The 14,674-nt window shown below is 40.8% G+C and overlaps 1 protein-coding gene across 1 annotated transcript in view; it reads right to left on the reverse strand.

Moving 5' to 3' along the window:
* Positions 1 to 981: 981 nt before the first annotated feature.
* Positions 982 to 14,674, reverse strand: part of Plch1 (phospholipase C eta 1) — a 193,449-nt gene continuing 179,756 nt past the window's right edge. Inside the window, exons 16-24 of the mRNA XM_055596877.1 lie at positions 14,118 to 14,297; positions 13,914 to 14,021; positions 13,116 to 13,240; positions 11,916 to 12,000; positions 9,472 to 9,618; positions 9,061 to 9,140; positions 7,397 to 7,456; positions 6,625 to 6,979; positions 982 to 4,290 (exon numbers count right to left, since the gene is read on the reverse strand). Coding sequence (XP_055452852.1) covers positions 2,207 to 4,290; positions 6,625 to 6,979; positions 7,397 to 7,456; positions 9,061 to 9,140; positions 9,472 to 9,618; positions 11,916 to 12,000; positions 13,116 to 13,240; positions 13,914 to 14,021; positions 14,118 to 14,297 — 3,224 coding nt within the window. The 3' untranslated portion in view covers positions 982 to 2,206. The remainder of the gene's footprint in view (positions 4,291 to 6,624; positions 6,980 to 7,396; positions 7,457 to 9,060; positions 9,141 to 9,471; positions 9,619 to 11,915; positions 12,001 to 13,115; positions 13,241 to 13,913; positions 14,022 to 14,117; positions 14,298 to 14,674) is intronic.

Raw genomic sequence — 14,674 nt, forward strand, 5'->3', positions numbered from 1 at the left:
ATCATAAAAAGCAGCTAAAGTCTATCGATAGCAATTTAATTTCAAAATCTCTGTGTTACATCAACTGCTTCTAAGATAAAAATAATAAGAACTCAAGGTCTAAAGATAGAACATTAGAGATTCAAAGGCACCAAGACAGAAAGACTTCAAGCTCATTAAGGGCATACAAATGGGGTTTGGTCCCTTTCATCTCAATACTCCTGTGTCCAACAAATTTCCAGTGTTTATGAAAAAAAGATGACTCCCAGCATTTGGATAAAAGCTAAGAGTTGGTACTAAGAGAAGCAGGGACTGATTTCTCCCTTCTCCATGCCACAAACCTATGGGTGTATGCACACAAGTTTATGTGTGTGTATATGTGTGTGTGAGCACACACACAGACTTGCCAAACAGAGCATCTCATTTTCCCCCATGTTTGTCCCTAACCACCTACTACAACCACCACCACTGGACTGATTACCAAGAATTATTTTTAAACTTGCAAATCCATACTAAGCGCACAAAACTATCTGTTTAAGTTATCTTACAAATATGCTCTTCAGTGTAACGATGGGGCTGGAGAGACGGTTCAGTGGTTAAGAGTGCTTGTTGCTCTTGCCAAGAACCGAGGTTCTGCTCCCAGCACCTGCATATGGCAGCTCACAACTGTCCGGAATTCCAGTTCCAAAGGATCCACAGCCCCCTTCTGACCTCCTCAGGCACCAGCCACACACATGCTGCACACATACATGTTCTACACACATGCTATACATACATGCAAGCAAAACACTCACATACATAAAAATACCTAAAAATTAAAAACTAAAAACAAGTATGTTCTTCAATATAATGAAAATATCCACAGGCATAAACTGCTGCATAACCATCCCCGACAATGAAATTTCCCAATTCTGCTACAAGCAAATAGAAAGAAAGACATATCCAGGCGCTCCTGGTCCCTCACTCATCAATTAACATACAAACTCCAGCTGTGGTTTTGTTTGGTTCTGTTTTATAAATAAAATCACCAAGTGTTCAAAAATCTGATTTAATTATATTTTATGAAGTCCAGGAAGAACATCATTGTAATTCATGGTACAAAAAGCAAATGACACCTGAACATGCAATAAAAAATGGATTCACAATGAAAATAATATATGTCAGTACTAAAATATAGTTACTTGGTTCCCTAAAGGGAAAAGTTGTTTTTTTTTTAATTATCTATTCACTTGGATTATGAGAAAATACTCTTTTTCTTGAAAGTCTTGGGGAAATTTTCTGTTTGTACTGCTCTCTGAGTTTTAAGTCTAATGTAAGTCTCTCACTATTTTTGTTGTTGTTGCTGTTGTTGTTTGAGATAGGGTCTTACTGTATAGATCAGGCTGGCCTCAAATTCAGAGATCCACCTGCCTCTGCTAGAATTAAAGGCCACCATGCCCATCTGAAATTCTCACATTTTGAAAGCCATTACTTTCGATCTGTAATATCAGCTACTCCAAAAGTATGACAGATAGTTTGCCAACTGGACTCTTGTTACATACAAAGCCATTGCAAAAATATGCAACAAAATTTATGCAAAACAAACTATTTTGTCCTTATATACAGAAGTTCACTTTCTTCATCACAGCCTATTCTAAAAGGGACTTGGGGGGTTGGAGAGACACTCTCCATCTTTTTGGAATTCCCACTTTGGGTGAGGGATGAAAATCATATAGGGCCAGGTCATCATTTAAAACACTTATTTTAAATGGATTCTATAATTGAATCTAGGTCTCCCAATTCAAAAGGAGAATGTAGCTTCCAATAAAGAATCCATCCCTTTATTGTTTGTAAAATCTAATCATAATCAGCTCAACACTCGGTGGCTAACAATGACAGCCTCGGTGGCTGTGATCCGAGGACATAGGAAAGGGCATTTTGTGCAACATACGCACGCTGTGACCCAAACTGCTGAAAAGTTTTACATGAAAGGCATGCACACATTTCATACCGACACAGTTTACAACACTTTGGGGAGAAGAGATCCTGGGTTTGGGGGAAATGTCACAGAATCTATGTACAAATGCATAAACTGAGAGAACAAACGAAGTAAAAGGGGGACCAAAATACAAGCCTGAAAATACATTGGAAAATCATTTCAAAGCCCAGTATCATATATACTGACAATGAGGAACTCTAACATTCTATAGAATATCATGTAAACAATGAAAATGCAGCTTTATATAATTCACAGCCTCAAAAGAAAATAAATTTCTGGTTTATCTTCACTGCTTGGCTCAGTCTGCAGAACTGAATTGTCTGAACAAAACTGGTCCACATAGCCATAGCGAAGGGCTGTACATGCTCCCTCTGGGATGCCTCGGCCCTCCAGGCCACCAGCTTTCATATTCCTCAGGTAGCTCGCAATGTACGAGCCCGTGGAGTGACGGTTCACGGCCAGAGCAGGAGCCGGCGGTTTACTTCTCAGGACCACCCCTCCTCTAGTGCTGTGGGTCACAGCTTTTTGCTTGCCAGCTTCCTGCTTCTCCTTGGCACGGCTGGCAATGTTGCGGACCCTGCTCTGACTCCTGGAGGACAGCTTTCTGACTAACGCCCTGGGACACTGATTGGCACCCTGCTTTGAATACAGCACTTGACAGCTGTCTTCCTGGTCAAAGGACACCAGCTTCCGGAGCTGTTCAGTTAGGGCATCTAGAGGTTCTAATGACTTTGTCTTCATAGTCACACTCTTGTCTCTGATGCCGTTTGTCACAAAACTCCTACTAATACATTGGTATTTGCTTTCAAAGTTGCAAGCAATGTCTTCTGATGTTAAGTCCCCCAGACTTTTGGATTTGCATGGACTTGGTAGTTTCAAAGCAGCCAAAGGAGCATGTATTGATGGTGTGGGTGTTGGGGCATGCATATCCAAAGGCCTAGGCTGTTGGGGCCCACAGATTTGGTTTGTTTTTGCATCTGAACTTGAGAAATGGTTATACACAAAGCCAGCACCCTGATAGGTTAGACAAGAAATACTTTGATTTTTGACACCTTGAATGTTGTTGACTATTTCAGGGACAGCAGGGAAGAGAGTCTCTTTACAATAGCCATTCCTCAAGCCTCTCTGGGTATGTTCTGCCATCTCCTGGCTGTGCCGCAGTTTCAGTGGAGAAACAAGTGGATTTGGACCTTCTCCCCTGTAGTCACAGCTTGTCAGAGACAGGTTTTCAGATTCTCCATCGATTTCCACAAGGCTGCTCTCTGCAGAATTTATACAGAGAGCAGGGTCTGCTATTATGTCTTCTAGGGCCAACTCAGTGGGAAAAGCAGGGCTGCTCATCACTCGTCCCTGGTCCTCTTCATGAGTGGGGCTTTTAGGAAACTGCCCATGAGAAGCATCAAGGGACCCAGGCAGGTTACCTTCCATGACCCTTGTCTTGGCTTTATCAGAAGCATTATTTCCTGGCTTTGGTTTAAAGATGGGAGAGCCAATCATTCCACAGGCATCTGTGTTATTTGCCAGTTTGGTGGCCTCAGCACTAGAGAGCTTGACTAGCTCAGGAGATGAGCACAAAAAGGAGGCATTGGGTTTCCCCTGGGAAAAACCATGTTCAAAGGATGTTTGTAGGCCCAATGTGATAGGCAAAGGAGCACCTCCTGATGTCATACTGGGACTAAGGAGATGAAAAACCCCAGCAGTGTTAGCCCCGTGGTTGCTCTCCTCAAACTGGCCAATCAGTGCTGAGATGGAACTGCCCAACTCATTCTCATTTGTTAAGGTGACATCATCAATGAGATTGGAAATTTCAGTGTCCTGCAGAATGGCAGTTGAATGTAAATCAGGGATGTCAGAACAGAGCACAGAGACATCAGACAAAGAGAAGGACGTTGCAGCTCTGCCCTTGGCCCTGCTGTCTTCCCAGTTCTCTGCCTCCTGAGTGCTTTGAGAGGGAACTTTTCCGAACAGCATGCTTTTCCCTCCTGCTAAGCTCTCAGAATGCTCCTTTTCATTGGTTTTTATTCCGTGCAGATCTTGTGGCCCCTTTGTTGCAGGGTCAGGGGCCAAATGCTGCCTTGGAGAGAGGAATTTTGGAGGACAGTGGTTTTCCTGGCAATCCTTTGTCACATTTGGTTTGGTTCTCCCACCCTTTTCACCTGGTCCCCCACACTGTTCTGGGTTTGATACACTGGCAGTTGGAAGAGTGTCATCCCTTTGGTTGGCATCTTTGTGGAGGAGGGCACTGGAGGAGGATGATAGTTTTCTGTTGAAATTTGAAAAATGTGGGTCTTTTATAGTTGCCTCCCCCTTTCTTCTGTCATCCTTGACGCCTGCTAAATAAAGGAAATAATATTTTAGGTGAAGTGTATCACTTCATGTAGGCCCTGGAACACTCATGTTTGTCTTGACACAGACAAATGGAGAATGTAAATCTGTTTTACACTGTGACAGAATATAATTATGGATAAGCAGAAGTTTGCAACACAATATCTGTGTGATGGATAAATGGTAAGATATATTTATAGGAACTTCACTGGGCTTCCTTTTGAATGTCTATTACATCAGCTGAGGATGTAATATTCATTGTCCAGAAATGTCAATGAGTTACCATGCTTTCACGGTGAGGATTACCTTACGCTGCTTCCTATTCAGTTCTGTACTACACAGAAGCATGGCAATAAAAACAGAACAAGACAGCTCTGTTAAACAATGCGCTATGGCACCTGTAAACAAGACACTGTCAGCTTCCAAAGTTATGCATGGATTAGCAACAGGCAAACCACAAATGATAACATTTTTTAAGACATTTTGGCAAAATGTTTAATCTAACCAATTAATTTCTAACACAGTTGGAAGATACAATAAGTGCACAACACTATTAATATCTATTGGCTTAAAGTGAAAAGATAGCCACAAATTCCAAATCACTGCTAACATTTAATATTCTGTTAGTAATATGTTTTGGTTTCAATAAAAAATATATATTGTATTCTTCCCTCTTTCCCCTCCAAAGTGGTAGTAAGATGTTAAATAAGAAAAAATATTAAAATATACCATTCATAGAAATCTGGGATAGCGCATCCTTTTGACATGTGCTGACACAATGTTCAATGTTCAATTATTTTTGATCTGACATTTAATTGTCTATTAACTCATTCAAAGACATAATATGTAAAGAATTTTTTTTCAATAAATACGTTCTCTTCACTATTCATCATATTAAGTTTCCCAACTTGTAAACAATGAAATATTCCATGACATCATTTTCAGAAGCAGCTGTTTTTGTAAATAGAGACAAATATCTATGTCTAAATAGAGACAACTATTTAGAACTTGTATTCTGCTGTTTCTCTACTGCATCTTCTTTGTTTTCTGCAGTGTATCTGGGATCACTGCAACAATTAGGTACCTTTCCACATGTGCTGTAAGTTTAACACGTGATTAATTCTCACATTATTTCAAATGCAGGGAGGAAGCACTGTCTCTCCCTCGCTTCCCAGATCATCATCTTGGCTTAGCATCTTCTGCAGCTAAAGACTAATTAGTACAAATTTCTACTGAACATAGTTTAACTTTGATGAAGAGGGTTTTTATAATAAATTTAGAGCCACGTCTGTCCTCTTTTCTCTGACACTACTCTTAGTAAAATTTCTAACATTTTTTCCAGTGCTAGGTAGACTCCAGGGCCTTGCAAATTAGGAAATTTTCAAGCTTTGCTTCTCTCCATTCTTCTAATAATTCAAGAACTGGCTTTTCTTTTCTCTGTATAACTTCTTATAAGAACCAATACAAGCAAAACAACATTTGTGGGCAAACAAATCATAGAAATTATATTGTTTAGATAAAGACCAATTTTGCTAAGATGCAAAAACTAGGCATTACATTCTATTTGTCTGAGATAATTGTAGAGACAGTCAATGGACACAGTTTTGGAATAGGAAAAGTCAATGGTACAAATTTAAGAGTTCTTTGTCACTATGTAAAATGGTCATTGCTCATCATCAAGTTGCTCAAATGAGTCCATGATACTCCAAATTAAGGAAAAAGATGGCTCCCAATTCCTATACTTGTGGAGCCTACAAATGAGAAATAGCCATGAACACATCTCCTTCTCAGCTCCTATCTAGTGCAGAGAAGTGGGGTCGCAGGAGGAAAATGCTGCCTCGACCAGACCTTAAGGATGGTGTGGTTTGTTTTGTTTTTCACAGCATCCTTTCACCATAAACATTTCCAACCATAGACGTTTTAATAGTGAAGAGTAATGCAGCTACATTCAATATCAGGAAAGCCAGGATGAGTCCACTGGACCATGGGGGAATCTCAGAATAATACCTCTTTAAACCCCTTGTCCCTGCTCCAAATATGCTACCACTTAGAAAACCAACCCTTATTATATTTTGTAGCTCTCTTCTTCAGACTGGCATGTTCTAATCCATTACACCTGATGTTCCTCTCCCTCTCCACAGATGGAAATGTTATTTAAAGGCCATAGTAGAGGAGGAAACAGCTCATTTTTGCTTTCTTACCTAAAGATTGAAATCTTCTTGCATAGAATTAACATTAAAAATTGTTTATTTTTCAGAATATTTTAATTAGAGAATGGTAGCCCTGTCATAATGTAAACAAGGGACAAAAAAAGCAGCCTAGAAAAACTGAAAGCATCTTACCCAGAGAATTTTCTTTTCCATCCATGTCTTTTGCTGCTTCAGATATAGGCAGTGACAAAGCCCCCAGAAGACTCTTGTCAACAGGCATAGAGACAGGGCGTACTTGCAGACTCCGTGTGGTCCTCCTCAGGATACCATCTTGATCTCTTGTGGCTTCAGAGACAGAATCTTTTATCTCAACCATTTCTTGGAAGCCCACTTTGCTCTTTTTCCTGCCTTTGGCTGGGGCACTGGCTGTACGTCGCAGAATTCTATCTCCAATGGATCGCTTCCGAATGTAATGGGAGTTGTTTTCTGAAGAACCGTGCCTGGGGTTCTTATTGAACAGTCCCTTCAAACCTTGGAGCTGTCTGTTCTGAGGACACAAAAGGACCAACCACAAATTAAGCACATGCCATCACAAGAACAACTTGTGTTGGAAATGACAGCTCCATGAAGAATGAATATGGAGTGAAATTTTATAACCATGGATTGAAATAAGAAAGCAGCTCACAGCGGGTTCATACAGGACCATGCACATCTCACCAACTTATCTGTGAGAAAGGCAATCTCAGTTTCATAGCCAACCTTTTCAGGACTTTCCTACCCAGAGATGATAAAACGGTAGAAAAGTTTCCACAGGTAACAAACTGACAAAACTTCAGCAGCCTTGAAGCAACAAATGTGAATTTCAACATGGTAAGCAGAGATGGAGAGACATGAGGAGGCATGCTACCATAGTCATTTTAAAAGGGTATGCCAGGGAGAATGCAGGGCCATGCTGACAAACTACCTTTGTAGCTCCTAGAAAGTGCAATATGGTATAACTGGGGTTGAGGATTAAAGGGCTCCACTGCAAGGGAAAAAACAAAAACAAAACAAAACACAATTTGGGCTCATTCAAGTAGGTGGTACCAGTAAACACAAGAGAAAAATGTGCTCATCTGCAGAAGCCTTTCTTCCCACTTCTAATAATTTTCCTCCTCTGTCCACTCCCTGTTCAGCTCAAATCCATAACACTATGGTATGAGCGTCCCAACCCAAACATGTATTGGAAATGATAAATGACTCAAAGTTGGTCAGTTAGTTAGAAATAAAACAAAAATTACATAGAATACTTTATTTGTATTTTATTTCTGGGCTGAGTTCTAAACAAACGCTGCACCTTATTGTTTCTCTCCATCCTGATGAGAGTTAGAAACATTATATAGTTAAACTTGGCTTAAGAGAACTCAGGCATCTTCAAATCATGTATATATGTTTCTATTTATATGTGTTAATAACATATATAAACATTTATATATGTTTCTATGTAGTCATTTATATAAATAGAAACATATATAACAGAAAAAGCCCAACAAGCTGTATACATACAAACTCAAGATTGAAAGTTTTTACCTTCAGCATTTTCAGAAATAAAAATCATTTGTTCCCTTTGGAGGAAGGCTATATGAGGGTAAACCTACCCTTCCCATGTCAATCCCCCAGTGAGACTGTGGTCACAGTGATACCAATATTAGCCAATAGTATGATCCTTCAGTCCATGCCAGGCAACTTTCAAAGAATAATAGACTTATTTATGAGGCAGGTATTATTTTTACCTCACATTTATACATGGAAAGTGGATTCAGAAAGAACGCCAATACTCTGGGGACGCTCCGGGCAGCACAGAGTATAGCAGCAAGCAGCATGGGGGCAGTCCTGGGCACTGCTCCATTCTACATTCCCTCCAAGCCACATCTAGTGCTGAAAATACACAGCAGGGCCCAAGTCGCCAGCACTTGGCAGGGCCAGAGGCCCACCTGCTGCTGTGTAAAGCACCATCTCATTCTGCAGCGAAGGGAGAGAGAACTAGGCAGAACTACATTTTTTTTGTGATATTTTTGCCTCCCTTTCTCCCTATCTCGCTCTCCCTATTTCCCTCCCTCTTCCATTCAACCTCCCCCTCTATCTCCACCATGATTTCCTCTCTCAGTTTCTTCTGTAAGTAGTTTTAAATCCATTCGCTTTTTTTTTTCCTTTCTCTTTTTGATTTTCAATTTATAGTTGTTCCATATGAATGCATCCCACCTAGATCTGGCTGGAATCATAGCCAGATTAGCATAGGCCATTCATCAAAACTCTGAGATGTCACCACATTTCCTTCTGTAGAAAATGTTTTTTTTTTTTTTTTAGAATTACAATAAAATACAAATTTTAACAGTCTTCATTATTTTCATCAAAATGATTGCCTGAAAGTGTGATAGTCTTCTCAACTCTATTAAACATCGAGGCGAACCTCTGGGAGGATGGAATGAGCACAGCCGAGTAGAGGGAGGAGCACGGGTGGAGCACTGCCCGAGCTTGCTGAGCTCAGACACCCACAAAAGAAAACCTGGTCAAATGTACATTTCTTTTATGAAATTGCTAACTTTCTTGAAATCCACATTATTGTTGAATGACTATGATCTTTCTCACCTTTCCAAAGATCTCATTGATTGTTATGTGAACAAAAATGGATGCTTCTGTGAGTCCTTCCAAATAGACATGCCGGTAGCCTGCAAAAGAAAAACAAAAAAATTGGTTCATTCCGCTGAATTTGCATTTGATTTTCCAGAGAGTACAAGAGAATTAAGGCTCCGTCTTAATTATCATTCTTCATATTTTATACAGCATATGACACCACATCTATCATATAAACACTCAGTTTAATTTCTATAATAAATTTGATAAATATCCTCTTGGCCCTATGTAATGTATTCAATCTTTCAAAGATTAACCAAGCACATGCTAGACCCCAGAAATTTCTCCCCCACCAGTAGAAAACCAAAACCAAAACCAAAAAAAAGGAATAGCCAATCTACATATAAAAATCCACCTTATACCTACCAGGTACGAGGCTGCTAAAGGTAACAGTCCTCTGTCCCACGAAGTCTCTTCCAATAGGATCATGATCCCACACAAGGAACCGAACTAAAGCTATTTCTGGCATGTGGACTGTAAATGTTAGGGTTTCTTCCCACACAGGGTTAAATCCTTAGAAAAACAGGAAAAAAAGAAAAAGAAAAATCAGAAGAAAAGCAAAGAACGTGGCTGGAAACGATTTAGCAGCAATGTCTGTAGAGCAGACAGCGAAGATTGCTTGTACTGGTTATTAAACTCATGAAGATGGCCGAACCTCTCTCTAGGATGCCCTGCTGCAGGAAAGCCTCTGCGTTTACCCCACTGCTCAAAAATAATTGGTAGGAGAAGGCCTGTAAATTTTCACATCAATTATATTGATCTCTGATGCCCATTGTATTAAGTCAGTAAAATACTTCAATAAGCTTAAAAATTATAGTAGTATTCTAAGAGTATTTTAACAGAAACATTACAGAAAGTTACCCCTGAGAGAATCATATTTTTTATGTACCAAAGCTTCTTCTGCTGGAGTAACTAACCATCAAGATCTACTCATGAAGTGCTTTGTAACTTTCTATTCTATTGTGTACATATAGTCCTATTTAATTCCTACAGAAACCCTTTAAGAGTAGCAGGGCAGGGGCTTGTGGGTTTCCTTTGTCTTTTTTTTTTTTTTTTTTTTTTTGAGACAGGGTTTCATTCAGTAGTCCAGGTTTGCTTTGAATTCATGATCCTCCTCTCTCCACCTCCCACGAGCTGGGGTTACAAACCAGCCACCACACCCAGCTTGGTTTTGTCTACGTAAGAAAAACATACATACGTTAATCAAGTTTCAAACTATAACTTTCCAAAGTTGCAAGAGTAACACATGCCCATACTTTTGAAAGTCCAAAATATTTGTAACTCATTATATAGCTTAGAGAACTGCTGTTCACAGAAATGTGTCTAAGATCATACAGTGAGTAAGAGGTCTATAGACTGTAAGCTGCGCATTCTTAGTGGCTTCTCATGAAGCAAGAACTGGCTCTCTTTCCACACTGAAAATAAACAACTACTTGCATGTGTTTCGTCCTCTAAGAATTTTTCAGTGGCAGTCTTCACAGCCACTGTGACTATGTCATGGTGTACAGCCAAGTGTGAAGGTGGTCTTTTGCCCAGAATTTGTTGATGATTCCTTACCAGACACTGGTAAGTTTCCAGTGGTACTGTTACATAGCAAGCCTGTCTGCCTCCAAATTCCTAAGTTGCCATATGTTTTCTCTCACACATAATCCTACCATGATGCTGCCTGCCATGGTGGGAATCAGTCTGACAGCCCTCCCAAAAGCCAATACCACGTTGCTTAGACCTCCAGCCTCCAAAACCATGGGGTCTTTTTTATGAACTTATTTCCTGCATAAGGACTCAGCTCAAGTACTACTAGAATAATGGAAAATGTGATGAAGCTAAATACTAAATGACAAAAGATATGTATTTCTTGGAAAAATTTTCTCTGGCAAAATAATTACAGAAAACTACAAAAAAAGGTCTATCTGCTCCTTTCTGAAAGAGAAAAGTTCTATCAAACATATGCATTCAGGAGGAGTCAACTGCTTTGCACTATAAATGGCCTCTAGCTCATTAAAAAATGACAGGCTGAAAACCAGAGTCTTCTAGTGAACAAAGGAGATTATCTTTTTTTTTGGTTAAGGTTGTAATGACCTCTCAGTTACTGCTGCAACTAAGAAAAGAAGGAATACTTTCTTGAGCCCTGAGACAATCCCACCTAGGAAGGGCTTCTTTAAGAATGTTGTTTCTTCATTAGCTCACCCTTCTCTTGAAAAACTAACATTCCTTGAAGGGTTCCCTATGAAACACTGATGTCTCAAACGTTTTGATGAACCATGATTCCAAATTATTTTAGAATATTAGCTTTTCTAACTTAAGAAAATATGTATGAAATACTTGCCAAATATAGAACAAAAACAATTTTATAAGATTACCCAGAAAACTATGCTAGACTTGGGTAAAGGTAATGCCTTCTTGCCATTACTGAAATGCTGGCTACTCACCATATTGAAGAAATGAATGTGCCAGAACATTCAGGCTCAATCTTTATATATTTTCATGTTCAAAAACAAACAGACAAACAAACAAACAGCAAGGACAAAAGCAAAGAAAACTGACTAAACCTGTCATTGCTTGATGAGCTTGAGGCTTTTTATAGTGCAAAATGGTTGATTACTGAATGCATATGTTTGGTAAAACTTACTCTGCTTTTTCAGAAAGGCACTGGAAACTTACAGAGTGGTTGACGTTTGATCAACGTGTTGAGCATTCATTTGGATGGCAGCTCTAGACCTCAGCCATCTTGCTCTTCCACACAGCACACTTGTCAGTGCACTGTGGCGTCAGAGCACGTCCTCGGGAGGGCATACTGACCGCCATCTTACCATTGTCATCCACTACACGAGTTTGATCCTTGCAGCAGTCTACTGGAAGCCCAATAATTTCAACTTCAACAAAAGGGTCAATGATCTGTATAAGGAAGAGGAAGTAGTATTGCCATTGCCACATGAACACAGCTGTTAATTATTCTGAGAAAAACACTAGCCAAGTGTTCACATTTCAGGAACATTTAAAGTTTACTACCTGCTTACTAAAAGAAATGATAGAACCGGGTTTCGCAGATACCGATATATGAGTGAAGAGTGGAATTAAGTCAGCATAAACTTTCTGATTATACCAATTCACTATTCTGCTGTCAAACGCAGAGCAGGGGGTAAAAGCAAGGCAGGAAAGCCGAGTGATGAGTCCATGGGAGACAGCGATAGCAGACACGGAGGTGTGGCCCTGTCTGTTGCTTTCCTCTCTGAGGAGGAGGGCACTGTGCTGTCAGTAAGTACAGAGGGATTACAGAGAGCTATTAGGAAGAACGGAGTGAGGCTAGGAGGCGGAAGTGTGCGTATTACAGTACCGCCCGCACAGCATTGCACACAGGTCACACGAAGAGTGACACAAAGGAAATTCGCAGTAGTATGAACATGCAGAGCTGTGTGGCCCCAACCGCAAGACCCAGACATGAAAGCTGAGGAGGTTAGAGTGCAGAGAACCTACAGTCATGAGCCAGCCCCGAGAGGAGGACATGGAAATAGGACTGACCAGCAAGGAGAAAACAAAAGGCCACTGTATCCTGTAACAGAGGCCCAGCAGCCGGTGACAGCAGTCTGCATGTGGACACAAAGCATGAGGCCAAGGAGCAAGCAGCAGTGAGGAAGGCTGCTGGGCATGTGGAATCTGAGACTGAGTATGTGCTTTTGGCCATGTTTCCGTCAATAATGAACTTAGCCTTTGTTCTTTACATCCTGCTTTCAGCACTGTCAGCATCAGTCTCGAACTGTGAACTAATGGCATACCTCCAGAACAGGTGATCCATACAGCCCTGCAGGAACTCTGTGTAACTGACAGAAAACTAGCTCACGTCTGAGAAGCGGAGGTCAGTGCTCACTTCGAAACACGCACACTTACTGGTACACAAATATCCATACCTTCCAACACACAGAAACGCACATACCTCTGAAGACACAGAGGGCTGCTTAACCATAATAAAGTAACCTCGTATTTAACTAGTGAGGCAGTCAGGTGTAGCCTACCTCGCCTCGGTCTCCAAACATTGAGTCAGGAGGTTTGGGAAGTTGCTGTCCACTGATCACTTTCAGTATGAGCTGTTTTTTGGGGTTGGCAGGAAGCGGATCACCAGAGAAAGGGTTGAAAGTACCTAAGCCAAGTAAAGCAAAGGTCAGTAGGATAAAAACACGTACATACAGGGACACACACACACACACAGAGTTTAAGTTTGTCATCAACAGTGTCAGGTCATAGTGTCTGCTAGAACAAGAAATTATCATGTAACTATCAAGGTAACTTTCAAAAGCAGAAGCACAGGCAGTCCACAGCTGTATTTTTCACTACACTCTGTTCCCAGAAGCCAGGGGATGGGCTATGTTAAAGCAAATGTTTACAGGGCAACCATGACATGGATAAACAATTTTTTAAAATGCCTGTAACCATTACAAGGACAGGTATGAGAGATCCCAACAATTTTCTAAGCTATCTCAAGTCTAGAAAAAAAAAAAACAAGGATCAGAAAGAAAATCTGAAATGACATAAAGAACAGAGACTTTACTACCTAACTTCCACTAATCCAATCCAGTGGGTAACAGGCTTGCCTTGAAGCCTGATGGCCTGAGCACATCCCTGGCACCCATAATGGTGGAAGGAGAGAACAGACTCTGCAAATCTGTCCTCTGACTTCTCCTCATATATATATAAACTTCTACTCACATACATATAAACACACATGCCCACATTAACAACAATAGTAAACCTTAACATGTAAAGAGCAGGTTATCACCTGCACTCACGGACACAGCGAGGAAATTGGTGCTTACCTTTGCACATCTGCTGGGGCTTGAGAATGTAGCCACAGTTGCCATTAGCCTTGAATTTTGCTCGATTTAACTGCATCATGCGCCCTTCAGACTGGTAGTTGAGAGCCACTGGGAAAATTGAAAGTTCGACAGGAGTAGAAACAACTTACAATTAGCAAGGCAGGGGGAGAATGCAGAGGACCTCTCCTCTCTGGCCTTACGTACCTAGCTGGCAGCCTGCATTCCAATAGGGCAGAGGGTTGAAGTTACTGGAGTCAATGCGGTAGGCGGATGGGTAAATCCTTGTGAGCTGTTTTTGGTTGTAGATCATGAATTGCTCTGACTTCTGCTGAACCACTTGGTGTGCTCTTGTTTCGCTGAAGGACAACACATTCCCTGTGGTGCCTAGCAGCCAAAGAAATAGGCAAAGTGGTAAATGCATCAAAGCCAACATTCACAAAAGACTGGGTTATGCCAGAGCCCACTGATGACCAACACAGAAGTGGGTCCAACCTCTTGAAGGAAAGACTTTAGACATAGTAAATCTGTTAAAGATCTTTCACAAATTAAACCACCCCAGAGTCAGAATGGGTTCAGAGTGACTCACCCACTATGTGACAAGTGATATAGAGAGCAACAGAAAGACAGTGACAGGAAATATGAAACTCAGAGACATCCTGGCTGGTGGCAACTCATGTGTGCTGCCTGAACCCTCCTTAGGACAGGAGCCAGAGCAACTGACTGAGCTCAGCTGCTCGATGGAACAAGAGGTTAAAATAGTT

Source organism: Psammomys obesus, unplaced genomic scaffold (genome assembly GCF_907164565.1).
Source record: "Psammomys obesus unplaced genomic scaffold, mPsaObe1.curated_primary_1811, whole genome shotgun sequence".
NCBI lineage: Eukaryota > Metazoa > Chordata > Mammalia > Rodentia > Muridae > Psammomys > Psammomys obesus.